Genomic DNA, 28,000 nt, shown 5'->3' with positions numbered 1-28,000 from the left:
TCTGGGATTCAAAGATGGTTGAGATCTGTCTATTCCTTACCCCTTTAGCATTGCTAGTGGTGGTAGTGGTGGTGGGGGGGTGCTGAAGGAGTCATAAAATAGGATTTTGGAAAAATTTTGGAAAAATAACTGTGGCAGCAGCACAGAGATTGAAACTATGCAAAGGCAAGCCAAAAACCCAACCCTATTGCCGTGAGACTTTAAACTTCTTCATCCATCATGAGAAATGATCTGAAACTGTTAAAGAAAAGGTAGTGAGGCTCAAATAAAGCTCTATCAGTGTCTCAGCGTCCTTTTTCATGCTGTTTTGGTCTTGATGCCTCATTTTCTTTTCCCTTTTGGTTTTGTTACGAGTTGTTGCTCTTCAGAAAGGTAGTTTTGTCCCCCTAGAGATAAACTGAACTGGCTCAGAGTAATCTTCCTGTCTCTGGTTCTCTGGCTTCTGCTCTAATTATCCCGTCAGCTTGTGGGTTAAGTTAATCTATTATGAACCAGGCTGCAAAATGAACTTTCCCCCAGGATCTCAGAGCTAGCACTTTATCATGAATGTGGGGCTTTGGGAGCTTGCCCTGTAGACCGGGGACCTATTTGTGGGCCTCTAATTGAGTGAAAAATATGACCAAGTTCACTTTCTTTGGTTTAAATTCAAGCACTGAACATTCTGAGGAACTTTAGAAGAGGGCTGTCTGCTCCATCACTGCTGAAAACAGCCAGGAGTAGAAGCACTGGAATAGGCAGCTAGACCAAGCAGACTCAGCATTTGTAAGCAGGACAGAGAACTTTCCAAATCCAGAGATTTTCCTTTCTTATCACTTTATCACTAATATTAGCCTTTTCCAAGAAGAAACTAAGTTTTTAGCCATCTATTGGGGTTGCTGTGATCCTCTGTGTGAGAACCGGGCTGTGTTCAAGGGTGAGTGTTACATGGAAGGCGTGGCTCTCCCACTAGCTTGTTATTTACTCCTTCACCAAAGCCTTGCTGTAGATGATTCAAATTCCTGTCAGCATAGTGATGAATGACTATATCGTGGCCTTCCAAGGGTGACACTGGAAACGTTAAATCTGTGAACGTCAGGGGACTACTATGGACCCCTCCCATCCAAGGGCTACCCTATCTCCAGGCCCCTCCATGGTTCAGACTTACTGCGTGGTCAAAGGCCACTGAATTAATGACCATGAAGTTCTCCAGGTTGTACTTGTAGGGGGTGTAGTTCCCGTGCCAGGCCACAACGTTAAATGGGGAGACATCCTGATCACACAAACACAAAAAAAGCAGGAAAGGGTGATCTTAGTACTTAATGCTTTTGTAGCTGTGATTCCACAGTTTGTATTTGGCATCACTGTCTCTCCTGATTTGATTTTGTTCACATAATCTAATAATACCATCCTTTGGGAGAAGTATAACCCTGAATCATGTTGTGGTTGCTTCACATGCCTACAGACTGTCCCTTGCTAAGCCACTAACCCTATTTTTCCAGTTCATAAGCTGCAGCTGCCTCAGATCACATGTGCAGCTTCAGAAGCACAATGCATTCTCCAAGTAGTGCCTTTTCAACAATTTTTAACACAGTTGTGAGAATCTGTGAATGTCAGCAATTCTCAGACAATCTGGGCCACCGTCTGGGTTTCCCGGTGCACTTGCTGTGACTGCTCTCCAGGTAATTGCTGTCTAGAGGAGCTTCTGGTACACGCAGTGCCTGGGTTGGTAAGTGCAGGAGGGTGAGAAGGGATCTAAGAGTTCCCTTAGGACTCAAGGACTTGAGTTTCCAGAACAATCCTAAGGTGATGCTTCCTGGGCCTGCCCTGGGGTAGGAGAGGATCAGTGCTCTGTTACAGGAAGGTAGTCCCCATTGTAGTTATGCATCTGTTCTGGAAACGGAACCCAATTCAGAATGTTCTAAAGACTTTACTGAAGGGACTACTCAGACAGATATGATTAGAGTTAAGTGAACTGACTAGAGATGGTGAGGTTTCTGAGTCTAGCAACAGTGGGAAAACATTGCCATTCCTAGGCCTGAGGGATATGGGAAGAAAATGCTGTTATAGGATTCAAGCAAGAGCTAGAACCACGAAGAAGGGGCTGTTCAGTGGTGTGGTGGTATATACATCACACCAACTGCCTCTCTGGAAAAAATTAAAAAGCTCTGTTTTATAGCATTTGCTAATTTCTGGGGTATAAATACTCTCACCATGATCATTTTTTCATCTACTAACATGATGTTGCTGAACACAAAGCTGGAAAGAATGTGTATATTAGCTCTTTCATGCCAGTATGAACTGGTTTCAGCACACCACCGAGGCTACCCAACAGGAGCTGAGATCATGGAGGGATGAAGTCCCAACTAGGGAAGAAGCAGGGGAAGAAAAACCCCAACTTGTCTTTCCTCCTGCCCTCCAATTTCCTGTGAGTACCTCTCACAGGTTGAACCTAACCAAAAGCCTAGGGAGCCCATATAGGTCAAGCTCTCAGGTGACAGATCGTGGCAGAGAAGAGATAATGGATCAATGTAGGAGGTCACACAAAGAATAACCAGCACAGAGTTCACTTGGGAAGTGGAAACCCATGGAGCTGCTGGCTGCCTCTAGAATGATGGCTCTCTCTCAACTGTATGTCAAAAATAATATGGGGAGCATGCTTAAAATGACTGAAGGTTTCCACACTCCGTTCCCAGAAGTTATCATTTTTGCTAGGCTGGAGTAACATCAAAGAACCTGCATTTTAAACAAGCCTCCCTCAGAATTTCTGATGCAAATGATCTCTGAACCACATTCTGAGAAATCCTGACCCAGACAATATCAAGGTGACAATGTGTCAATAAGGCAGACAATTAACTCTCAAGGGTTAATTTTAAGTGCCAAACTAGTTGGCCTTTGCTAGTTAGCATACCCTCTAGATGCTGTCCAAGAAAAATAATATGCCTTGAAAAATATAAGCAATATGTCAAATGGGCAAAAATAATGCTAATAGATAATGGTAAACAGAAGAAATCTTTGGATTGCTTTGTTTATATGATTACTTTCTGCTAATATATATTCCATATATTAAGTAATAATATAATATATCTGATATATTATAGATTACATATTGTTATTATTTGTTAATATATCCCTAATAAGGGATAAGCCTTTGCTTGTCTTTGAGTTTACAAGGCTGTTGGTATAAACAAAGTCAAGCTAATGAACTGAGTTCTACTTGTTTTGTATCATTCATGGCTTGTATTTGAAATATGGTGGCCATTGATAATATAAATATTGGGTGACCTGCTTGTTTACTCATTTCCCTTTTCAGAACAAACTATCCTGCCTGTATATTATATTTTATACACCACTTATAGAGATCTACTATATTGCCAGGATTTTTATTGCTTGGTGAGTAGAAAGAGCATGACCTTTGGAGTCAAAGAGATATAGGTACTAATGCTTGTTCTGCCATTTACTATGGCATTTGGCAAATTATTTGTAATTCCCTTTTCATGACTATAAATGAGACAAATAGTACCTTATTTGTAATTATTTAGTGATATGGTAAAGATTAAAGAATATAATATATGTCAAGTACTTATAAAGATTAAAGAATATATGTCGAGTACTTAACACTGGCCTTAGCAATCAGTAGGTGCTTAATATTCCCTTCCTGTCTTCCAATCATCCTCTTACTTTACCTGTTTGGCAGCAAATAGCTTGCCCTGGTATTTATTAATCACAGTGTAGCCACCTGGCACTTGGCGATCTTCATACCAGGCAACGGGTATCAAAAAATCACGAGGATTGGCCAGGCCATTAGCTCCTAGAACACAGCAACCCAAAAGTCTTTTAGACACTTGTGAAATCTTATAGGAAAGATGCCTACGGTTGCACAAAGAGAAAGGGCTCTCTTCCATGTCAAAAGCCATTCCATAATTTGTTTTCATTGTCCAAATGCTCATTGGAATCCTTTTTACCTTTTACCTCCTAAAAGGAAGGTAAAGGATTAGGAAAAAGATTAGGAAACATGATTAGTAAAAAGAATCATGAAAATCATCATCATCATCATCATCATCACCAGCATCACCTCCTAAAGTTGTAGAGTAAGTATGGCTTATCAACCATGTTACAGGCATTACTGGATCACTGCAGGTGAGGGAGAGGATGAGGCTAGAAAAGAGGCAAAGGGAAGGTCTGGTAGAATACTAGAACTTCTCTGTTAAGAAAACCATGATGATTCTAGAACTCATCTACAGTCCTTGATCTCAAAAAGGAAGGGTTACATACTGTTGCCCCAGGCATGCCTCTGCTCCTCAGACAGAACTCAGAATCAATCTGCAGAATTGCTCTCCAGCCTGACAAATCTGTCTGCCACTCAGGAAAAAAGTATTCAGGACTTGCCTGCTTACCTTTGCTTAGGAGCGAGTGTTCCCTCCAGAGAAGGAAAATAAATCAAAAGACCAAAAATAAAAAGTATAAGTGCAAAAACATAATTTAACTCTGAGAGGAGAGACCTGGGGAGTGTTTTATCATTTCCAGCTCCTGGGGTTAAAAAATATAAGCCCCCAGCTGGTTAGTAAATTATATATATTTTCCAGAGGGTACGTGTTCCATGGAACCTGGAGGCTATGCTGGCTGTAGAGCAGCAGGAAGCCAGACTGAAGTGGGAAGAGCGGGTGGTGAGCAGGATGACAGACGGCCCACCGTGGCTCCAGCTGCCTCTCTGCTGCCTCCCACCTTCCTCTGACTATTTGGATCTCCCCAGGGGAGTGACCAGAAGGCACATGCTGGCCTGGCCTGTTTTGCTTTAAAAAAGCTGTTGACAAGGAAAGGAAGAACTGGGAGGTATGGCCACCACCTTCAGCAAACATGCCAAAGATGAAACCAAGGGCCCATTTTCCAAGCCACTCCTTTCACTCCAAGAGATGTTTTGAGAACAACTCCTACCACCTTCACTTCTCTCCTGCATCTTCTGCCTCCAGTTTGCCAGAAGAATCGGGGGTGGGGACCTTGATTCACTTTTGAAAGTTTTAATCTGCCTCATAGAGGCTGTGGTTTCTAGCTCCTTCATAGCTCTGAGTTAACTGTGTAGATTTTGTGGAATGTGATGAGTAGGAATGTGAAGTTTGTAGACTATCTGCACTTCAGCCTGTGTCCCCTTTCCATAGGAGTATAGCCCTTCTTATAGCTTTTCTCTACTTTATCGTCTACACACACCCTATTGACTTAAGAAGATGATCTCCCTCCTATTCACAAAGCTCATTCCCACATGTATGTTTTTGCTTAAGCTGTTCCCTTTCCTTTTATTTTTCCTCAACTCTTCGTCAAGGATTAATCAAATCTCATGTCTTCTGTAAAGCTGTTCCTGGTGACTTGGCCCCCCAGTAACCCAAACTTCTACATCCTTCAGGATATACACTGTATAACCAGAAATCTATTTTACATTGTCTGCTCTTCAACGGTCTATATACTACTCTAGAGAGAGATTTAGAACATGTTGGCTTTGGTTGTTCACTTTTATGTATGTATTTTATGGGAAAAGGCTTGTGTTACCCTTGATGAGATTCCTGTCAGTACCCTCAGCACAACACAAGAGCCAAGACTAGCTGATGGATTGATATACCGATGAACTAATTAATGATTTTATTTCATCAGTTGGGTCGGCCATGACACTGAATCCCTGAACTTAGAGGTCTGAAAAAAATATTTGGGGTTGCTTAGGGAGTTCTAATAGGTTTCTGAACTTCTCAACTACACTTGGTCTAGAGAAGTTGTCTGGAGAGGAAAGTTGAAAGTTGAGTGAGATAATGAGGGGAGAAGGGTGTGTCACTCTCATGAGATTATCTGCCCTATCTCTCAAGGGAGCCTAAAAGCTTGTAGTGAAGATTTACCAATTGGTCCCAGGTCAGGCAACTCAAAGTGGACGCCGTAGACCTCCAGGATGTAGCCCCTGGTCTCCTCGAAGACATCTATGCTGAACCGCATTCCTCTCTGGAATGGGAAGCAGACACTGGTGAGCACTCCCAAATCATACCTGTAGCTATAAAGAAGACGCCCCAGAGCCACAGCCAGCCCCACATGCAAAAAGTACAGCTATAGTCTGTTGAGGTATGTTTGAGAGGTGACCAGCTCAAAGATGAGTTAAAACGAAAAATTTAGGGCGTCTGGGTGGCTCAGTTAAGCATCTACCTTCGGCTCAGACCATGACCTCATGGTTCCTGAGTATGAGCCCGGCATCGGACTCTGCTGTCCACGTGAAGCTCGCTTTAGATGCTTTAGACCCTTTCTCTCTGCCCCTCCCCCCACTTGCGCATGCTCTTTCTCTCTCAAAAATAAATAAAAACTTTTAAAAAATTAAAAATAAATAAATAATTACTTAAAACAGACAAACAAAAAAGGAAAAGTATAACTCCTAATCACATCTATGACCCAAACCAATTCTAATCTAATCTCTCATTGGACTCAGAGATCCCAGTGCTCTGATATAGCCACAGTTTTAAGAAATTAATCTTCACTGCACCCCCTCCCCCAATCCATGTGAACAGAACCCTGTCTAAAGTATATATAAGTATTTCGGAAAGCAAATTGACAATGCTCTTTGCTTTGTGATGGTGTCTTATTTTAAAACAAACCAGGCACCCAAGCCTGCTTACCCTTCAGCACAAGAGCCTTCTGCATGACTAAAACTCCCTCTCCTTGCTTAGACACGATCCACCAAGAAATTTTAGAGTTTGAAATAACAGCAGCTGCAACATCTGATTGCTCCCAAATTAGGGAGAGGCAAGGGAGAGGGGACACATCACCAACCTGAATGACGCAGATCTCATTGGGCTGCACAAGCATCTTGCCAAACTCAGTGTAAATGAGAAGTTTCCCTTTCTGGGGAACTAACAAAAAAGACAGGGCAGCAGTGAGCAATTCTTCCCATGTGAGGACCACTTCATGAAGAGTAAAAGGCTTAAGGGCTGCATTTGATTTTTCATTCCAAAAGAAAAGAGCTTTATTGAGTCTCATGGAGGGAAATGGATATTCTGACAACTTAGGTTAGCAATTTTACTACCTAGAAGAAAGTGAAAGAAAAAAGTTGACTCTGTTTACTCTTGGTTGCCAGGAAAACAGTTTGTATACGCACAGTTTTGTGGATTGACCAAAAAGGGCAGCAGAAATAGGATGGAAAACCACTCATTTCTGGTAGTTCCAGCAAGAGTCTGGTATTTGCATATCTAATGTCTACACCAAAATGTTGACTTCAAAATATCAATACTGAAACCATCAAATAGAATGGGCAGACCAAAGAAATCTCTAAAAGACATTCTGTTTTAGATGGCATCATGAAAATTTCTATTTAAACTGCAGATATTGATAACAGATGGTATATTATTGAGTGGGTTTGAAGGCAAATAGAGTTATCTTAGTAAATTAATCACAGGTTGGTATTACTCTTTATTTCCTTTTAGTTGCCAGATCTCCCATGTTATAAAGGCCCAGCAGAGATAGGCAAAGGCAGAGAGACTATGGAATAGAGTAGGGGCTTTGAGGTACACCAGGAATCTGTTCCAGACCACCAATGACCTCTAGACCTCAGTCTGCAGATTGGACTACATAAGACAGACTGAAGGATAAAGGAAAATAATATGTATAAAATAGAAAAGTAGCTTGTGATTGGGGACCAATTCACAGTGAAATCTTCAGAACTTACCAATCAAGAAGTCCCCATCTGAATTGTAAAAACATCTGAAACATAAAGAATAATTCCTGTGATTTTTCAGTTTTTTTTTTATTTAAAAAAATTTTTTTTCAACGTTTTTATTTATTTTTGGAACAGAGAGAGACAGAGCATGAACGGGGGAGGGGCAGAGAGAGAGGGAGACACAGAATCGGAAACAGGATCCAGGCTCCGAGCCATCAGCCCAGAGCCTGACGCGGGGCTCGAACTCACGGACCGTGAGATCGTGACCTGGCTGAAGTCGGACGCTTAACCGACTGCGCCACCCAGGCGCCCCTGTGATTTTTCAGTTTTAACAATGTTCAGACAAATTAACTCACACCACAAAATTGTTTACTACCCACCATGTGCCAGGTTCAGTACTGGGTATAAACTGGTGAGTAAAATGACCCAATCTCTGCACTCATGCAGCTTACAGTCAGGAAGCTTACAGTAGGAAGTCAGATAGCAATCAAATAATTATAGAATATCATCATAAACTGTCATGGCACTATGAAAGTCAAGTTCAGGAGAATGGAAGAAAAATGAACCTGTTCTAATGGGAGGGGTCAGCAAAAGCTTCCCTGAAGAAGAGATATTTGACCTGAGCATTGGAGGAATTATCTAGGCAAGAGTTTGGGGAGTGGGGAGAACATTCCAGACAGAAACAACAGCACATGCAAATAAATGCTGTGAGGCAGGAGAACACATGGCAGGTTGAAAGAACTGTATGAAGACTACTGTGGCTCAAGTGAAAAGAGAGAAGGTGGAATGATGTGAGGCTGGACCCAAAGGTACATCTTCAGTGCCTTGTCATGGCTCAGAGAATTTAAATGACTTGCCCAAGATTACTCAGCTAGGAAGAGTGGAATTGGGTTTGGATGTAACATTCTGGTTCCAGAGGTAGAGTGCAAAACTGCCATGAGATTCTGCTTCCCCAAGAAAAGGCAGAATGCCATTTATATATTTTTCTGGTTCAAAAATTTAAGCTCCTCTGTTGAGGAATGTTAAGTTTGCACAATTATTACCTGAAGCCAAAGACTGTCAGCCTGACCTACCACCAACTTGTGGCCCTTAATGGCTTCTCATGCAGTATGACTTTGGGCTCAAAAACAGTCCTGGGGAACTTTAAGAAATTAAAGATATTCTGACCCAAACCTGGTTAAAGTCAAAATACCTCTTGGACTACTCCACCTTCCCAATGCCCATCATCTGTTTTCTATTTACATTGTTATGTGACATTTTTGTTTATGTTATAGGAGTCAGTCAAGTTTGAAGCCCTCACTTATTTTTATTAATTAATGTATATCAATGTTGCTCTGGGGAAAAAAAAATAACATAAAACAACAACTTGGCTTTCACCCTCTCACCAATAGCTCTTAGGGAATGGGGATGTTCTGCCCCAGTACTGAGCCACTTACCTGTTCCCCATGGAGGTGTTACACAGGAAAATATGGATGGCAAGCCCATTGTTAGACTTTATGTCTCCAGCTCCACACAAGGTGTGCAGGCCCTGGGAGAGACCGCAGGAGAAGGAGGGGTGAATGTGAGTATTGTCCAAGACGCCAGCCCTCCTCCTGGTCCCTGAGAGCCATGTGGCAAGGTTTTACCAGGGTCTGCCCTGTGGGACAAGTGAGACATTTGGGGTCCAGCCTGCCTCTGGGGAGCCTGAGGTTTACTGTTTATGTTTAGTAGGTGGTGGCTCACCCTATTTGCCAGCCATGGCCCTAGATTTGGACTGTCTCAGTGGCTAAGATCACTTTACTTGGCATTTTATCAGTTTTGTGCTTAAGATCAACCTAGAGGAGAGTTTCTTTTGGAGGTAAAACTAGGCACCTAGGAGGCCTAGGGAGGAAGGTTGCCACATCAGTGTTCCCCAAATACACCTTACCAGGTAGGCAGCCCTGTGCTTATACATAGGGTCAGCCCTATAGTTTCCAGAACAGGGAAGTGAAAGCATTCTGACCAACTGTAATCCTCTCTGCTGATAATCCACAGTCCAAGAAACCTTAACACCTGGGTCTTCTCAAAACTCTCAGCCCCAACCTGCAGATGAGAAGCCTGAAAGGAGGGAGCTCTGCTCCTTCAGATATCCACAATTCACCCACAGTGGGGGATTTATTTTTGTATTTTAACTCAGTTTGCCCGTTTGGGGTCTATTTAGATGAGTCTACACAGAGCTTGGAGCATTGAATATAGACAAGGAATTTGCATGATCCAGAAAATTTGGCTTATGGCTGGGCACCTGGACTCTCCCTAAGTAAGCCATTGGCTGAGGTTGGTCTGCAAAGGCCTCCACTGGCTTCTTTGAGCCCCTCCTCGTAGCTCCCTTCCTTCTCCCCTACAATGTTTGCTCTGAGCACAAGTGTTCCAATACTCCCAGCCCTTATAACTACCAAGCAGAACTTGTGACCAGCATTGCATGAGTTGTCGACCTGAGTTGATGCTATTCTAGCCCAAGGGTCCATTTCAGAAAGTTCATGAACTTGGATGGGGACAAAATTATATATTTATTTTGACTAATCTCTGAAATGTATCATTTGCTTCAATTAATATGAATGTAAGCAAAAACCCACAGAAATATTAGAAGTGCCTGTAACCTTTCCACTGATAGAAATCATGGGTTCTTTATATCACATTATAGTTATTATGGCTATTCCAGAGTATCATTTATGTTCATACTTCTAACAACCATAGTTATTAGATATTTTCATAGATCTTGTGATGTAGTGCATTAATAAGGAAGCATATATGTTACTATAAACCAAACCAAATTTGTTATTTTAATATGTTAATCATTGTATTTCAATATAATCAGCTTCTTTGTAATTTTATGGAATTTATTTTATGCATTTAAAAATACAAGATTTGCCAGACTATTAAAGGAGTCCATGGGGGGAAAAAGGCTAAGAACCCTTTTCTAGCCAAAAACAAAAAACCTCAGGTAGGTCAATGCTCAATTTCCGCTGGCCATTCAGAGATGTTGTAAATAGCTTACCAGTGCCCTTTGGTGTCAGGGGCCATATGGTGCCTAAGTAAGACATCGCTCGGCCAGCCCTGAAAACAGAGGCAGGTGGTTCTGTCTCTGCTGCCTGCCTCTAAGTCTGCTTCCGCTTGGCATTCAGCCTGAAGATGGCCGGATCACTCACTGGGGAAGAAAGAGCAGAGGGCAGGTGTGGATGCTGTTGACTTACACTCACAAAGTCCACTTTCTTCTGAGACGTTTTTGGAATCTCAAATGGTTTCCATCGAAGCTGGAAAAAAGATACACATAACAGGAAAATTATTTTAGAAGGGGAAACCATAGACTTTCTAAACAAATAGCATCGACTACACAGAGAAAGGACAGCTGTTTCTTCTGTGTGGCTCTGACTACTTGTAATTTTGTTCTTTTACAATTAATAATTACCCATTATTTCCTAAAGGGTCTCAGTTGGGTTCTCTGTGTGTATGCAGTGTGTGTGTGTGTATGTGTGTTTAACCTATATGTATATATATTGTTTTCATTCTTTAGCACTTTAAATTTAAAAAAAAAATAAAAAAAGATCATTGCTTCTTATTTCAGAAGCTGTTTGTTTCCCTTAACATTTTTCTCAGGCACATCAGTGAGTTTTGACTGATGCTGCTTTTTCTGCTATTTATAATCGGCTTCCTTTCCTGGCATGCCAGCCTCTCTGTGTGGGCTCCTGACACTGCAGGGGAAGGTTCTGCTTCTACTTCCAGCCCTGGGAGGTTTGAATTACTTCTTTAAGAGAAAGAGAAAGCACCCAACTGAGGCTGGATTTAGTAAATGCAGCACCAAGGTTCAATTTCTTCACCAAACCCCACGTTTGTCTCCAGGCTGCCTGACAGTTCAGTTTAAATCACAACAGTCTTTAATTTAATAATGAAATGATCTAAGGAAGTTGGGGAGAAAACTAAGCAGGTCTAGGACCTACTAGAAGTGTTGGCCCAGCACTTATTAATCAACTTGGCAGCAAGCCTGACCCAGCCAGGCTGGCAGCGGATAAACTGAGGAGCCTCAGGACATTGCATGGGGTGACCTGTGTCCCGATGGCTGGCTCCACTGGCTGTGGCACCTGGTCAGTGCAGGTGAGGCAGGGCCTCTGCTCGGTCATGAGGCTCAGCTCATTTTGTATTTCAGAAAGGCAGCCAAGTGGGAAAGGAAGCAGCAAGTGGAAAAGTTGGCACTGGGATTATTCTGTCTCTCTGACATACACAGTTGGGCAGGAGTCTTTATTTTTTAAAAGCAAAGCAGAATTATCTCATTTGGGGACTACTTAAAAAGGTTGTAAAATGTTGATTTGGAAGACATTGTTGAAATCATGTCTCAGAAAGAAGGAAAAGGTTTAGGATGAATTCCTTTAAAGATGATGTTTTCTGGGGCAGGAGGGAGAACCTGAGAGCAAGGATCTAGGAAAGGGTTTCTCAACCTTGGCACTACTGACACTTTGTATTGGATAATTCCTTGTTGTGGGAGGCTGTCCTATGTAGTGTGGGATGTGTGGCTGCATCCCTGACTGCTACTCACTAGATGCCAGTAGCACTCCCCAAGTTGTAGCAACCAAAAATGTCTCCGTATGTTGTCACGTGTCATCTGGGGGACAAATTTCCCCTGGTTGAAAACCACTGACCTGGGAGGATAGTCCCCTGACATTAAGAAGGGCCACAACTAAGCACTGCTAGTTTTTTGAGAGGAGGTTCTGATCTACTACTAACCACTACATGCTGCTTCCCTCTATAGTAGCAGTGTGCAGAGTTTGTAAACCCAGGAAGATTGTCTGGAAGATTAGACTACTGAGCATCTTTGTCTCAAGAAGAGTTATCATTTCAGATTTCCCAATGGAAGGGATTTAACCATCAGATCAATGATTGCCTGGGTAACCTTTAGACCTATCCAGAGATTCTAAACCTGCTTACCCATAAGTCACCCAGAAGGTCTTTGAGACCCAAGACCAAATTAGATCAGAATCTGTTCAGTATTTTATAAAAGCTCTTCTAATGGGGCAGCTACAGTTTAAGAATTGGCACACCCAGCCAGAGATTCTGTGATTCTCATATTGCTGAACCAAGCATCATGTTCAGAAAAGTCCACTAAGTCAACCAATCAACCAATTAATCAGTCAACTAAATTGTGGTACTTTGGCCAGATGTGGTAGTAACATGCCAGCTACCAAACAGCAAGAATGTTTAAATAATATAAGGATTTATACACCTAAGAAAAAAGAGCAAGAACAGAGCACTCCCTTCAGACGTAACTTGAATCGATCTTCTGCACGACATATCATAGTGAAATTGGCAAAATACAAGGATAAAGAGAAAATTCTGAAAGCAGCAAGGGGTAAACGTGCCCTAACATATAAAGGGAGACCTATAAGACTCGTGACGGATCTCTCTTGAAACTTGGCAGGCCAGAAAGGATTGGCACGAGATCTTTAATGTGCTGAACAGAAAAAATATGCAGCCAAGAATCCTCTATCCAGCAAATCTGTCATTTAGAATAGAAGGAGAGATAAAGGTCTTCCCAAACAAACAAAAACTGAAGGAATTCATCACCACTAAAACAGCCCTACAAGAGATCCTAAGGGGGATCCTGTGAGACAAAGTACCAGAGACATCGCTACAAGCATGAAACCTACAGACATCACAATGACTCTAAACCCATATCTTTCTATAACACTGAACATAAATGGACTAAATGTGCCAACCAAAAGACATAGGGTATCAGAATGGATAAAAAAACAAGACCCATCTATTTGCTGTCCACAAGAGACTCATTTTATTTTTTTTTTATTTAAAAAAAAATTTTTTTTTACATTTATTTATTTTTGAGACAGAGAGGGACAGAGCATGAATGGGGGAGGGTCAGAGAGAGAGGGAGACACAGAATCTGAAACAGGCTCCAGGTTCTGAGCTGTCAGCACAGAGCCTGATGCGGGGCTCGAACTCACGGACCGTGAGATCATGACCTCAGCCGAAGTCGGTCGCCCAACCAACTGAGCCACCCAGGCGCCCCAAGAGACTCATTTTAGATCCAAGGACACCTTTAGATTGAGAATGAGGGGATGGAGAACTATTTATCATGCTACTGGAAGCCAAAAGAAAGCTGGAGTAGCCATACTTATATCAGACAAACTAGACTTTAATTTAAAGGCTGTAACAAGAGATGAAGAAGGGCATTATATAATAATTACAGGGTCTATCCATCAGGAAAAGCTAACAATTATAAATGTCTATGCGCCGAATACCAGAGCCCCCAAATATATAAAACAATTACTCATAAACATAAGCAACCTTATTGATAAGAATGTGGTAATTGCAGGGGACTTTAACACTCCACTTACAGAAATGGATAGATCATCTAGACACATGGTCAATAAAGAAACAAGGGCCCTGAATGACACATTGGATCAGATGGACTTGACAGATATATTTAGAACTCTGCATCCCAAAGCAACAGAATATACTTTCTTCTCGAGTGCACATGGAACATTCTCCAAGATAGATCATATACTGGGTCACAAAACAACCCTTCATAAGTATACAAGAATTGAAATTATACCATGCATACTTTCAGATCACAATGCGATGAAGCTTGAAATCAACTACAGGAAAAAGTCTGGAAAACCTCCAAAAGCATGGAGGTTAAAGAACACCCTACTAAAGAATGAGTGGGTCAACCGGGCAATTAGAGAAGAAATTAAAAAATATATGGAAACAAACGAAAATGAAAATACAACAATCCAAACGCTTTGGGACGCAGCGAAGGCAGTCCTGGGAGGAAAATACATTGCAATCCAGGCTTATCTCAAGAAACAAGAAAAATCCCAAATACAAAATCTAACAGCACACCTAAAGGAAATAGAAGCAGAACAGCAAAGGCAGCCTAAGCCCAGCAGAAGAAGAGAAATAATAAAGATCAGAGCAGAAATAAACAATATAGAATCTAAAAAAACTGTAGAGCAGATCAACGAAACCAAGAGTTGGTTTTTTGAAAAAATAAACAAGATTGACAAACCTCTAGCCAGGCTTCTCAAAAAGAAAAGGGAGATGACCCAAATAGATAAAATCATGAATGAAAATGGAATCATTACAACCAATCCCTCAGAGATACAAACAATTCTCAGGGAATACTATGAAAAATTATATGCCAACAAATTGGACAACCTGGAAGAAATGGACAAATTCCTGAACACCCACACTCTTCCAAAACTCAATCAGGAGGAAATAGAAAGCTTGAACAGACCCATAACCAGCAAAGAAATTGAATCGGTTATCAAAAATCTCCCAACAAATAAGAGTCCAGGACCAGATGGCTTCCCAGGGGAGTTCTACCAGACATTTAAAGCAGAGATAATACCTATCCTTCTCAAGCTGTTCCAAGAAATAGAAAGGGAAGGAAAACTTCCAGACTCATTCTATGAAGCCAGTATTACTTTGATTCCTAAACCAGACAGAGACCCAGTAAAAAAAGAGAACTACAGGCCAATATCCCTGATGAATATGGATGCAAAAATTCTCAATAACATACTAGCAAATCGAATTCAACAGCATATAAAAAGAATTATTCACCATGATCAAGTGGGATTCACTCCTGGGATGCAGGGCTGGTTCAACATTCGCAAATCAATCAATGTGATACATCACATTAATAAAAGAAAAGAGAAGAACCATATGATCCTGTCAATCGATGCAGAAAAGGCCTTTGACAAAATCCAGCACGCTTTCTTAATAAAAACCCTTGAGAAAGTTGGGATAGAAGGAACATACTTAAACATCATCAAAGCCATTTATGAAAAGCCCACAGCTAACGTCATCTTCAATGGGGAAAAACTGAGAGTTTTTTCCCTGAGATCAGGAACACGACAGGGATGCCCACTCTCACCGCTGTTGTTTAACATAGTGTTCGAAGTTCTAGCATCAGCAATCAGACAACAAAAGGAAATCAAAGGCATCAAAATTGGCAAAGATGAAGTCAAGCTTTCGCTTTTTGCAGATGACATGATATTATACATGGAAAATCTGATAGACTCCACCAAAAGTCTGCTAGAACTGATACATGAATTCAGCAAAGTTGCCGGATACAAAATCAATGTACAGAAATCAGTTGCATTCTTATACACTAACAATGAAGCAACAGAAAGACACATAAAGAAACTGATCCCATTCACAATTGCACCAAGAAGCATAAAATACCTAGGAATAAACCTAACCAAAGATGTAAAAGATCTGTATGCTGAAAACTATAGAAAGCTTATGAAGGTAATTGAAGAAGATATAAAGAAATGGAAAGACATTCCCTGCTCATGGATTGGAAGAATAAATATTGTCAAAATGTCAATACTACCCAAAGCTATCTACACATTCAATGCAATCCCGATAAAAATTGCACCAGCATTCTTCTCAAAACTAGAACAAGCAATTCTAAAATTCATATGGAACCACAAAAGGCCCCGAATAGCCAAAGTAATTTTGAAGAAGAAGACCAAAGCAGGAGGCATCACAATCCCAGACTTTAGCCTCTACTACAAATCTGTAATCATCAAGACAGCATGGTATTGGCACAAAAACAGACACATAGACCAATGGAATAGAATAGAAACCCCAGAACTAGACCCACAAATGTATGGCCAACTCATCTTTGACAAAGCAGGAAAGAACATCCAATGGAAAAAAGACAGTCTCTTTAACAAATGGTGCTGGGAGAACTGGACAGCAACATGCAGAAGGTTGAAACTAGACCACTTTCTCACACCATTCACAAAAATAAACTCAAAATGGATAAAGGACCTGTATGTGAGACAGGAAACCACCAAAACCCTAGAGGAGAAAGCAGGAAAAGACCTCTCTGACCTCAGCTGTAGCAATCTCTTACTTGACACATCCCCAAAGGCAAGGGAATTAAAAGCAAAAATGAATTACTGGGACCTTATGAAGATTAAAAGCTTCTGCACAGCAAAGGAAACAACCAACAAAACTAAAAGGCAACCAACGGAATGGGAAAAGATATTTGCAAATGACATATTAGACAAAGGGCTAGTATCCAAAATCTATAAAGAGCTCACCAAACTCCACACCCGAAAAACAAATAACCCAGTGAAGAAATGGGCAGAAAACATGAATAGACACTTCTCTAAAGAAGACATCCGGATGGCGAACAGGCACATGAAAAGATGCTCAACGTCGCTCCTCATCAGGGAAATACAAATCAAAACCACACTCAGATATCACCTCACGCCAGTCAGAGTGGCCAAAATGAACAACTCGGGAGACTATAGATGCTGGAGAGGATGTGGAGAAACGGGAACCCTCTTGCACTGTTGGTGGGAATGCAAACTGGTGCAGCCGCTCTGGAAAACAGTGTGGAGGTTCCTCAGAAAATTAAAAATAGACCTACTCTATGACCGAGCAATAGCACTGCTAGGAATTTATCCAAGGGATACAGGAGTACTGATGCATAGGGGCACTTGTACCCCAATGTTTATAGCAGCACTCTCAACAATAGCCAAATTATGGAAAGAGCCTAAATGTCCATCAACTGATGAATGGATAAAGAAATTGTGGTTTATATACACAATGGAGTACTACATGGCAATGAGAAAGAACGAACTATGGCCCTTTGTAGCAACGTGGATGGAACTGGAAAGTGTGATGCTAAGTGAAATAAGCCATACAGAGAAAGACAGATACCACATGGTTTAACTCTTATGTGGACCCTGAGAAACTTAACAGAAACCCATAGGGGAGGGGAACGGGGAAAAAAAAAAAGAGGTTAGAGTGGGAAAGAGCCAAAGCATAAGAGACTCTTAAAAACTGAGAACAAACTGAGGGTTGATGGGGGGTGGGAGGGAGGGGAGGGTTGGGGATGGGTATTGAGGAGGGCACCTTTTGGGATGAGCACTGGGTGTTGTATGGAAACCGATTTGACAATAAATTTCATATATTGAAAAATAAATAAATAAATAAATAAATGTTAAAAAAAAAGAAAAAAGAGCAAGAGAAATAAATAAGAGAAAAAAGGAGAAAGAAAGAAAGAAAGAGGAGAGAGAGAAGAAATTCCAGTAAAGGAGAACTGTCTGATTCGTTGCACTGAAGCAACACCTTTGTAGATCTTACTGAAATTGAAATACCTGTTGTGGGTAGAAATAAAATCCTGACCCCTAAAGAAGAGGTTTATCTTTTGTGAGTGGGAAAAACTGAACCAGAGAGGTTGAGAAGTTGGTTGGGTGGTTTGTGCTGGTCAGTTTTTCAGTTTTCTGTAGCATATCAGCTCTCAAGTCATGAGGAGAGAGCTGGGGGAGGCAGGTGTAAAGGCACCTATATGATGATGTGCGGAGCATGGCTTCAACAGGACCCACATACTAGATGAGGAACTACTTCCTTCATACTACCTTGAAGGACCTTCTCTAATGCACAAAATAATACCCTTCAAATGATAGAGATGGTATGGGAAAGAAGTAATTTATCTGCTGAGTCTGATGGCAGTAGATTGCACAGGGTCTATATTCAATGTATTATGAAGGATAATAAAAGCTCAAGCTGGTTCTGATAAACCCAGTGCCAACAAGAAGAAGCTTTTGATCTTCAGGCTAGAGATTTGTGTCAGGAGCTTCAGTATAATATGTTGTTGAATGCGAGGAGGGAGATTTGGGGAGAGGATAAACGGGAAGAACCCATGAAGTGGAGGGTAGAAATATCTCTTGCTAAAGCTAGATGTTGAGCTTAATTTCATGGTGTGGAAAAATAACCCACTGATCCAAGGCCAGACCAAGGGGGCTGTGCATTGGGCTGAGCCAGCGAGGAGACCTGGATCCTGCTACTGCCTCTGTTTCCATTTATTCTGTGGCCTCAGTCAAGTAATTTTCTCTTTCTGGATTTTGTATCTCTTCTTGCATATAACAGTGGGGTGCTAGAGGAAACTATAATTCCAGAATTCTCTTCAGAGAGGAGCTTCTGAAAGTGATAAAGAGTGCTTGTTAATTGATTTAGTCCCATAAATTTTTTTAACAATTTTATTCTACTATATATTATTGCTAAATAACCCCCCCCCAGAATTTAAATATTAAACTTTTCAAAAACAGTGAAAATCAATTATAGTACCCAATGCAATGCCTTGACTATAGAAGATATTAATAAATTTCTGTTGAATGGTTGAATCTATGAATAAATAAATATAAGGCACTAAGAACATTGTCAAAATGTCAAAGAATAAGACTAAAGCAAATTTGTAAGATTACTTGGGTCAAATGACATTCAGGCAATAGTTAGTAAATTGGCAAACATTTCTAAAAGTCTAAAGATGTTTTTCTAGAATGTAAGTCAATTTTTATATGTGTGAGAAATCCTCAGTTCTTCCATATCCTTTCTGATTTTCTGTCTAGTTGTTCTGTCAATTGTTGAGAAAGAGATGTGGAAGCTTATAACTATAATTGTGAATTTATCCATTTCTCCTTTCAGTTCTAACATTGCTCCACATATTTTGTACTGTATTCTCCAAATTCCATTGGAAAATAAACTTTTACTTACCAGAAATGAGATGGTTAGAAATAATTTGAAAAGCATCTTCAAGGGAATTAAAAATTTAGAATTAGACATTAAAAAAATGGATGCCTTTTAAGTTTATTTATTTTGAGAAAGAGAGAGAGAGAAACAGAAAGAGAGAGAGCATGAGTGAGGGAGGGGTAGAGAGAGAGAATCCCAAGCAGTCTCAGCACTGTCAGCACAGAGCCTGATGTGGTACTTGATCTCACGACTGTGAGATCATGACCTGAACTGAAATCAAGAGTCAGATACTTAACCGACTGAGTGACTAAGCACCCCAGAATTAAATATTTTTTAAGGTCACCAAAGGAGAAAAACAGAGAATTAGTGGCAACATTTAGTGATCAAAATTTGAAATGCATACTCAAGAATGAAAAGAAAATTAGAGAATTGGCCTCAATGTTTCCAGAGTCAGAAGATCAGGAGTTGGACTGGATTAGAATGTCTGAATATCACTTTCAACACTAAGATTCTTTTATTTATTTAAATTTCCTCCAAAATTGCCTGGGACTCAATTAGATTGGATGAGTTAGATACTCTCAACAACAATGGCTGACTAGAGGTAGACATATCTTTAGAAGTCTATACCGTCTATCCAAGAATTTTGGAGTAACTTGTAGATACAGATTGATCACAGTGTATAAGCAATTATTACCAGTAGGCATGGGCTAGGAGAGGCCCGGGCTATTACTCTACAGTGAGTTTTAGTCCAGACTAGGGAAGGTGTGTGTATTTGTGTGTGGGGTAAATAAAATAAAACAGTGGCTCACTGAATTCTTCAGCAAATTTAGTAATTTAAGGGAAAAGCCAACATGATTTATGTGGAGAAAAATCAGGCTTTGAATGGCCCACTGGAGTTCTCTGAGATAATAGGCAAGAGCTCAGGTAAGGAGGATTCAAGTCACTATACTTTATTTAGACTTTCCAAAGTCTTTCGTGAAGCCACAAAAATGATGAGACTTCATGAGATTTGACTGACATTTTTTTCATAAATAGAAACCTGGATTCCCATTTGACCTTGCCCTTGAGTGTAAAACTAAGAGCATTATATCCATTACTCAGCACCTCATGTAGAGCAGGAAACATAGTAGTCACTCAATTAATATTTGTTGGATGACATTTAATTCTCACAACAACCTTCTGAGACACCTATGATTGTCATCTCTATTTTAGAAATGAAAGAATTGGTGGTTTAGAGAAGTTTTCTCTGCTAAGAATGGATACCAACATTCTCTCAGTCTCTCTTAGTAACCTATACCCTGAGCCCTTTAGTCTCAGCCTCTCTTGATTTGCTTCCCAAACTATTCGTGCTCTGCTTGGCTCCTGAACTCAGGGTTTGCCTTCCTTTAATGGTCTTAGACTTGGTCTTCCAATCTCACCCTAATTTACTGCTCCTTCAGTGCTAAGTTGCCCTGGGCCAATCTAACTCCTGGGACCCAAAACTTGCTAAGGTCCTGTGGTGTCAGTATTATTGTTCAAGCCCCTTATATTAATTCAATCAAATGACTGATTGGACCTCTCTGTGTGTCAGGTTTTATGCTAGGTGCTGGAGATAAACATGACAGTCTCTGCCCTTAGGGAATCTATTACAGAAGACCCTGGAAGTATGGGCACTTTCTGATAGGAAAATAAGGAAATAGGTAAGTAGAAATGACTTTGGAAGAGAAATATAAACAGGAATGTTCACTCAAAGATGTTTCCTGACACAGAGTCTATTTAACATTCTTATACATGGGAAATAAAAGATATGCACAATGAAATAATCTGGTTTTCAGAAAGCTCCAACATTTTTCCAAGGAGTGAAATGTAAGCTGATGCAGATGTACTCTAAAAAGAGCCAGCAAGCTGTCCCAAAGGGCTGAAGGGAGCAAAATGCACTGTAATATTGGTAAACACAAGTAAGTGAATTTAGGAAAATGCAGTCTAGTCTGTTTATGGGATGATGGGATCTGAACTGTCAGGGAGTCAAGTCAATAAATGCTTGTGATTCTACTATTTGGAATAAGGCATGTGCTGAACACTTCAGGTCATATGAAGATGATGGAGACATAGATCCTATTCTCAAATACTCTGGGAAATATTGAAAGGGATAAATGAAGGAAGTGGTATTTAAGATGAGTCTTAAATTATGAGTGGGATTTGGATGAGTGAATATTTGTGAGGGAAAAAGAAAATTCCAGGTAGATGAAAGAGCATAAATCACTACGGAAGAAAAACTTAGGGTATTGCCCTGAAATGGCAGACGTTCCAATATGGCTGGTATGTAGGGGATATTAAAGAAAGTGGAGGATTTGAAAGATATGATAGTAAATTAGGGCTCTTAACTGCCTATCTTGGAAGCCTGTACAGGAAGAAAAGAGGGAAGACAACTGTTTTCGGCTCGGTACATTGAGGAGATGAGGATTGTACTTAGCCATAGTGATTATAATAGAAAAAATGGAAACACTCTATCTGATAATAGAGGAATTATCTTACAAACATACATTGGATTATGATGCCACATTAAGAATTATCTAGGGGTACCTGGGTGGCTCAGTCAGTTAAGCGTCCAGCTAAGGTCAGTTAAGTTCAGGTCATGATCTCATGGTTTGTGAGTTCGAGCCCCGCGTCGGGCTCTGTGCTGACAGCTCAGAGCCTGCAGCCTGCTTCAGATTCTGTGTCTCTCTCTGTCTCTGCCCCTCCCTGGCTCGTGCTCTGTCATCTTTCTCTCAAAGATAAATAAATATTAAAAAACAAAATTAAAAAAATTATCTATACTTGGGGCAGCTCAGTTGGTTGAGCTTCTGACTTGGGCTCAGGTCATGATCTCATAGTTCATGGGTTTGAGCCCTGCCTACATCAGGCTCTCTGCACGCAGCACGAAGCCTTCTTTGGATCCTCTGTGCCCCTCTCTCTTTGCACCTCCCATGCTCACACTCTCTTTCTCTCTCTCTCTCTCTCTCAATAAATAAATAAATAATTTCAAAAAATTATCTATACTCAAGGAGTTTAAAAAGACATGGGAAAAGGCACAAAATATGTTTAAATTAAAAAAACACAATGTTAAACTGTATTACAGCATGATTTCATTATAGTTAATATATATGTAGCTGATTTTTTTTCAATTGAGGTGTAGTTGACACACGTTACATTAGTTTCAGGTGTAAAACCTAGTGGTTTGTCAAGTCTATGTGTTATGCTATGCTCACTGCAAGTGTAGCTACCATCTGTCACCATACAACACTATTACAATACCATTGACTATGTTCCCCATGCTGTGCCTTTTATCCCTGTGACTTACTCATTTCATAATTAGGAGCCTATATGTGCTCCTCCCTTTCCCATTTTGCCCATTCCCCCACCTATTTCCCCTCTGGCAACCATCAGTTTGTTCTCTGTATTTATGGGTCTGTTTCTGCTTTTTGTTTGTTTGAATAACTGATTTCTTAAACAGCATTGATACAAGATTATTTACAGCCCTTCCTCTGACCTTCCCTGCTCCTTTGGAAAATTGATTTGCCCATCCCCACTCCTCTCGGGTCTGGTGAACTGCAGCCTCATCATACAGATCCATCTTTCCTGGGAGTTTCCTAGGAAAGGGGGTGGAGACCTACACTGTCCGTTCTTGCTCCAGAGGCAAAAGGGAGGGGAGGAAGACCAGAGTTGTGAACCAGCGGTGGGTGGGGCTGAGGAGCTTGGGGAGCGGTAGCTGAGAGAGGACTCTGGATGGAGGGGGCTGGAGTCTGGGGAAATTGGGGAAAGGGGAGTTTACCAAGTGTTCTTGTAGGTCACATATTGGGTATTCTTTAATGCTCTCCAGAGAAGCAAATGAAGATTGGAATTATTTTCAATTACTTTTGGTTTCTGGCTGCATAGGACCCAGATCTTATTTACATATATGCACCAAAACCAAAGCAAACCAAACCAAAACAAAACAAAAACCAAACCAAAACCAAAACCAAAAAACTGAAAAGAAAGAAACCAAAACATTAGAAGTGGTTAACTCTGCATTGATGCTATTATTGGGCATTAACACTTTTATGTAGGTTTTGAATATATTAATGGGGGTGCATTATTGTTTAAAATATATAATATAACATATGATGTAAGTAGTTTCAATCGAGTGGTCTGGGCAGGCTGAACTGCAAAGGGTTAAGGAGTGAGTGGGGGTGATAAAGTGCAAGAAATATGGTGTGAATAGGAGAGACTTGGTCAAAAACTTAAAGAGGTGGGAAACCCAAGACATTTTTGCAGAGAGGGGGCTTTTAGAATGGTGAGATCTGAATAGTTTAACAAATTAAACAGCAAATACCCTGGGGGGGTATAGGTTTTGGAAACATTTTTGGTAATTTGCATGTCTTGGAGGCAAAGGAAATTTTATGGTTCGGTCTTCAATTAGCTATGAGGTGTTTATCATTTGGTCCAAATTATACTGGATGAGAACTAAGAGTTATTCCTTCAGCTGAGGCTTAACTGGCTCCAGTCTGGCTTTCCAAAAGTCCAAAGGTTAGGGCTGCAGTATTAAGAAAGATAAACTTTAAAGGACTCTGATTTTTAAAGGGGAATGTTGATTCAGGAATGAGAATTGAAATCTGCAAAATCACAGTTAAATTGGATGCAGATTTGTTAAAGTCTGATATTCTCAAAGTTAGAGGAAGGTACATGATGAACAAAATTAGGTATATTTCTTATGAGAGATATTAATGGATTGGATGTGTTATGTCCACAGGTTGAATCTAAGTACACTCAAAAAAAGTTTGCAATAATTCTTAGACAATTGATTAAATAGATGCTAAGGGAAAATAAAGGTTTGAGGAACATCGTCCTCAATCTTCCTGGGTAGGTATCAAAAATGACAGTGATGATAGCATATCCCACGATGCTCTCTTGGAGGAAACATTAGGTAATTCTTAAGTCTTCAAATTCCCAGAGATGACTAATGTGGGGAGTTGGTGAAGCTGATGAATTATTTATTTTCGTCTGTGACAGGTGAAGACATACCTACAATACAGACTTAAATGGGAAAGGACTGTCAGATGGGTACCTAATTATAATTGTCTCAGACTTTCTTTATGAGTCTAGTGTCCATATTTGGAAGAGGTTATAAGACGGGAAAAGTGATGAATGCAGATTGCTGTGGTTATTAATGAAGCGTAATTGGAAAGAGATATTAACTTGTCAAGAAGGTGTAAATGAAAAGACAAAAAGATCAATGCAGCATGAACAGCTAGGATGTGTGTATCAGGGCAAAGGAAGTAGGATGGCAGGGGAGGTAAGTCATGAACAAGAGGATGATAAACCACTACCTTGATGGAGCTGGTGCTCAGAGAGGCACTGGTGAGTTCTGGGGCACAGCTGTCCCACCATGTGTGAGCACAGGTCATAAATGGGAAAAGAGGAAATACTGGAGAAGAAAGTCATTCAGTGGCCACCATATAGAATGTGTTTGAAGGAATTCAAAACAGGGAAAAAGTATCAAGTTCAAGAAGAAGTTCAAAGGGATGCTAGAATAAGAAACACAGAGAAGGGAGAGGAAACAAATACATACTGAGTGTCTACTACAAAGCAAGCAGAAACTGTTGATGCCTCTACATTAACTCAGACTTTTTAATGTAGTTGCCTCCAACTTCCCTCTCAAAGTGCTAACTAGTTATAAAACAATAAAATAATATACACAGACGGCATACTTGATGCTCACCTATGACGAGAGACTTCCATTTTTACTTTGTTAATTTCTATGTCATTTGAAGTTTTGTAAGTATATATTATGTTTTTAACAAGACAAAACCAGAAAAATTCTATCAGAATGCGGTTAGCTTCCATAGATAAGCCACCTGTGCCACAAAATAATCACTATAACGAGGTGTATTCATGTTAAATAAAATGTATCAATAATTGGGGCTCCTGGGTGGCTCAGTCAGTTAAGTGTCTGACTTTGGCTCAGGTCATGAGCTCACGGGTTCATGAGTTTGAGCCCCACATTGGGCTCTGTGCTGACAGCTTGGAGCCTGCTTGGGTTTCTCTGCCTCGCTCTGTCTCTGACCCTCCTCCTCCCTCACTCTCTATCCCTCTCCCTTGAAATAAATAAACTTAAAGAAAAAGAAAATATATCATTAATAGTTATAGAAATAATAATGTCTAATAAAAGGATATTACTGAGAATGTTACATATCATAGTCACATTTTCCTTAGGTTAGGCTTAAAACCTAACCCCCAACCCCTAATAAACTATATAAAATAACCATAAACCAATCTATAAAGACATATTGAGGTTTTAGAGGTTTTGATGACTGGTGTGGATGATATGAGCAGGCAGGGGCACTGAAACTTCCCACTCCTCCTTATTTACCACTAGTTATTTGACAGTTACCATAAAGGCCCCATGATTTGAATTCCCAAACATTTACCTATGGCCTTTTTCTATAATCCTTCTTTTAGTTTACTCAATTTAGTGTAGTTTGTTCTCAAATTTAGTGTACATAACAATGACCATATGGGGTGGCATACAGGAAACCATGTATCCTTTAATTTATGGGTAATTCAAGGATTTTGCCCTTAATTTTTGTCTTACTTGCTGATTCTACAACCACCCTGTTCCTTTGTATGATATGAAAGTTGGCTCTACTTGAGAGAACTGTCAGAAACTTAATTGGCTATTCCCTATGTTGCCTGAAGAAAAGAATAGGGAAACTCTTGTGGCCCAAATACCCTTTCAACTTTCCCAAACTAGTGTATATTAAATGCTTAATTTATTTAGCCTGACCAGGAATCCTACCAAAGTACAGGTATCTGTCCTTTATATTTTCTAACAGAAGATAGAGTTCCATTATTAAGTAATCAGGTCTATTTATTGGTCAAAAACAAACAAGCATGACCATTGTAACTCTAAGAGAGAAATTAGAGAATTTGAGATGTAACCCATTGAGGAATCAAGTAGATTCCCAGAAAATGAGCGGTGACTTTCGCTAGAATGATTTCTGGCCCTTTCTGAGATGAGTAGGTGAACTAAATCGTTAAATGTGTGAGGTAAATGGTTAAATGAGGATGATCTGCCAGATGCATTCCTAACTTGAGGATGGGAGAGAAAGTGGGATTGGATTAGGAGGCCAGGTGAGACTCAACGACGAGGCGGAGACGGAGACAGGGACCCCACGTTGGTTGTGCAAATTGTGTTCTGCACAAGAGCCCTGGCTGGAGGAAGGGGGAAGGGGCAGGAGAGGAAAATCTGGCTTTGGGTCTTGGCAGGGGACTGTGTCTGCAGGGTTGGGGGTTGGAGCAGGGGCTGACCTTTCCCATATGCTGAGAGGCAAAAATAGGCCTGTGGTGAATGGGGAGGATATTTGCTACATGCATTAAACTTCACACAAGTTTAAGGGTCAATTATTTAGATAACATATCCTGGTTGCAAAATGGCTGTGACATGGCTAAACTTTTGTTAACTTACATTTTGTTTTCCACTCTGAATGCCTCCCTTCCTGTCCCTGTTGGAGAAGGGTGAGTAGCATTCAAGCAGGTACTTAGTTCCCTGAGATTTCCATAATGAGGGAAAAGCTGGAGCAGAGCAGGAAACCAAAAGTAACTATGGCTATTCTGGCTTTTTTTCTACAAAAAATATAAGCACTTAGGGGAAGGCGATTTGTAGGTACAGACATAATGTCTTGGTAACCCAAGAGGAGGTCACAGATTTCCTAGGGCTGTGGAAAGGAGAGAAAGAGAGAGAGACAGAGAGACAGAGAGACAGGGGCAGTGAAAGAGGGAGGGAGAGAATCCCAAGCAGGCTCTGCACTGTCAGGGCAGAGCCCCATGTGGGGCTCAATCTCATGAACTGAACCAAACTGTGAGATTATGACCTGAGCCGAAATCAAGTCAGACACTTAACTGACTGAGACATCCAGGCACCCCTAAAATAACATAAAATGAAAAAACAAATTTACCTGAATATAAAACCCGAGATTTATATGTACCACTGGTGCCTTTAAGTGAATATATCAAAATGGCTATATCAGAGTCATGGGTCTTGCCTCCTGTGTGCCAGGCATGTACTGTGTGAAGCATGTTCATACCTGTTCTTTCATGTAATTGTCACAACAGCACTGCATGGCAGATGTTGTGATCACCCCAGTTTACAGGTGAGATACCATGGCTCAAAGACCCAGCAAGTAAGTAGAGGAGCAGGGATGCAAACCCAGGTACGTTTTACTTCCTGCATTATATACCTGGTATCAGTGACATGTACCCAAGCTCAGAGACAATGGGAATATACTAGAGTTCTCAAAGGTAAAAAAACAAAAACAGAGCTCAGTCCGCTATAGCACTGGGTCCGTCTCATTACTGAAAACTGGGTATATAAACACACACACACACACACACACACACACACTCATTCATGCATGTGAATTCCAGTTTTCCCAGCAAACAATTCCAAAATTCCCAGCCAAGTATGAGCAAAAGAACAGACACACTTTAGCATTTATTTTTTACAAAGTGTCTAATTTCTCAAAGACCAAGGTTTGACCTAAATATTTATATTCAAGGCTTTGGATACCTGGTATGCACCAATTCACAGGACCATTTTACCTGGTTAGGGTCAGGATCAACTTCATCCCAGTTGTGAGTGACATGGCCTTGGTCAATGGACTCAAAGGGCTTGTGGGAAACTGAAGGTAGAATCCGATACAGCCAGCTGGGGGGGAAACAAGGACACATAAGCCTTAGGGTGGTGTTATTAGGGATACGCAGACTGGCTCAGGAAGTACCATCAGGAAGATGCTCAAGTCAACAACGATCTGTGGGCTTTAATGTGAGAAGCAA

General features: G+C 40.6%; 1 protein-coding gene across 1 annotated transcript in view; it reads right to left on the bottom strand.

The window, feature by feature from the left end:
* Positions 1-28,000, bottom strand: part of HGD (homogentisate 1,2-dioxygenase) — a 42,843-nt gene that overhangs the window by 9,819 nt on the left and 5,024 nt on the right. Inside the window, exons 3-10 of the mRNA XM_047099602.1 lie at positions 27,767-27,872; positions 10,864-10,923; positions 9,091-9,182; positions 7,664-7,698; positions 6,772-6,851; positions 5,856-5,955; positions 3,663-3,787; positions 1,145-1,249 (exon numbers count right to left, since the gene is read on the bottom strand). Coding sequence (XP_046955558.1) covers positions 1,145-1,249; positions 3,663-3,787; positions 5,856-5,955; positions 6,772-6,851; positions 7,664-7,698; positions 9,091-9,182; positions 10,864-10,923; positions 27,767-27,872 — 703 coding nt within the window. The remainder of the gene's footprint in view (positions 1-1,144; positions 1,250-3,662; positions 3,788-5,855; positions 5,956-6,771; positions 6,852-7,663; positions 7,699-9,090; positions 9,183-10,863; positions 10,924-27,766; positions 27,873-28,000) is intronic.

The sequence above is a fragment of the Lynx rufus genome, unplaced genomic scaffold (genome assembly GCF_022079265.1).
Source record: "Lynx rufus isolate CCGP_SWC_20201006 ecotype Redwood Valley unplaced genomic scaffold, mLynRuf1.p SCAF_5, whole genome shotgun sequence".
Lineage (NCBI taxonomy): Eukaryota > Metazoa > Chordata > Mammalia > Carnivora > Felidae > Lynx > Lynx rufus.
The sequence above is the reverse complement of the archived record's forward strand: the minus strand, read 5'-3'. Positions and strand labels throughout refer to the sequence as shown.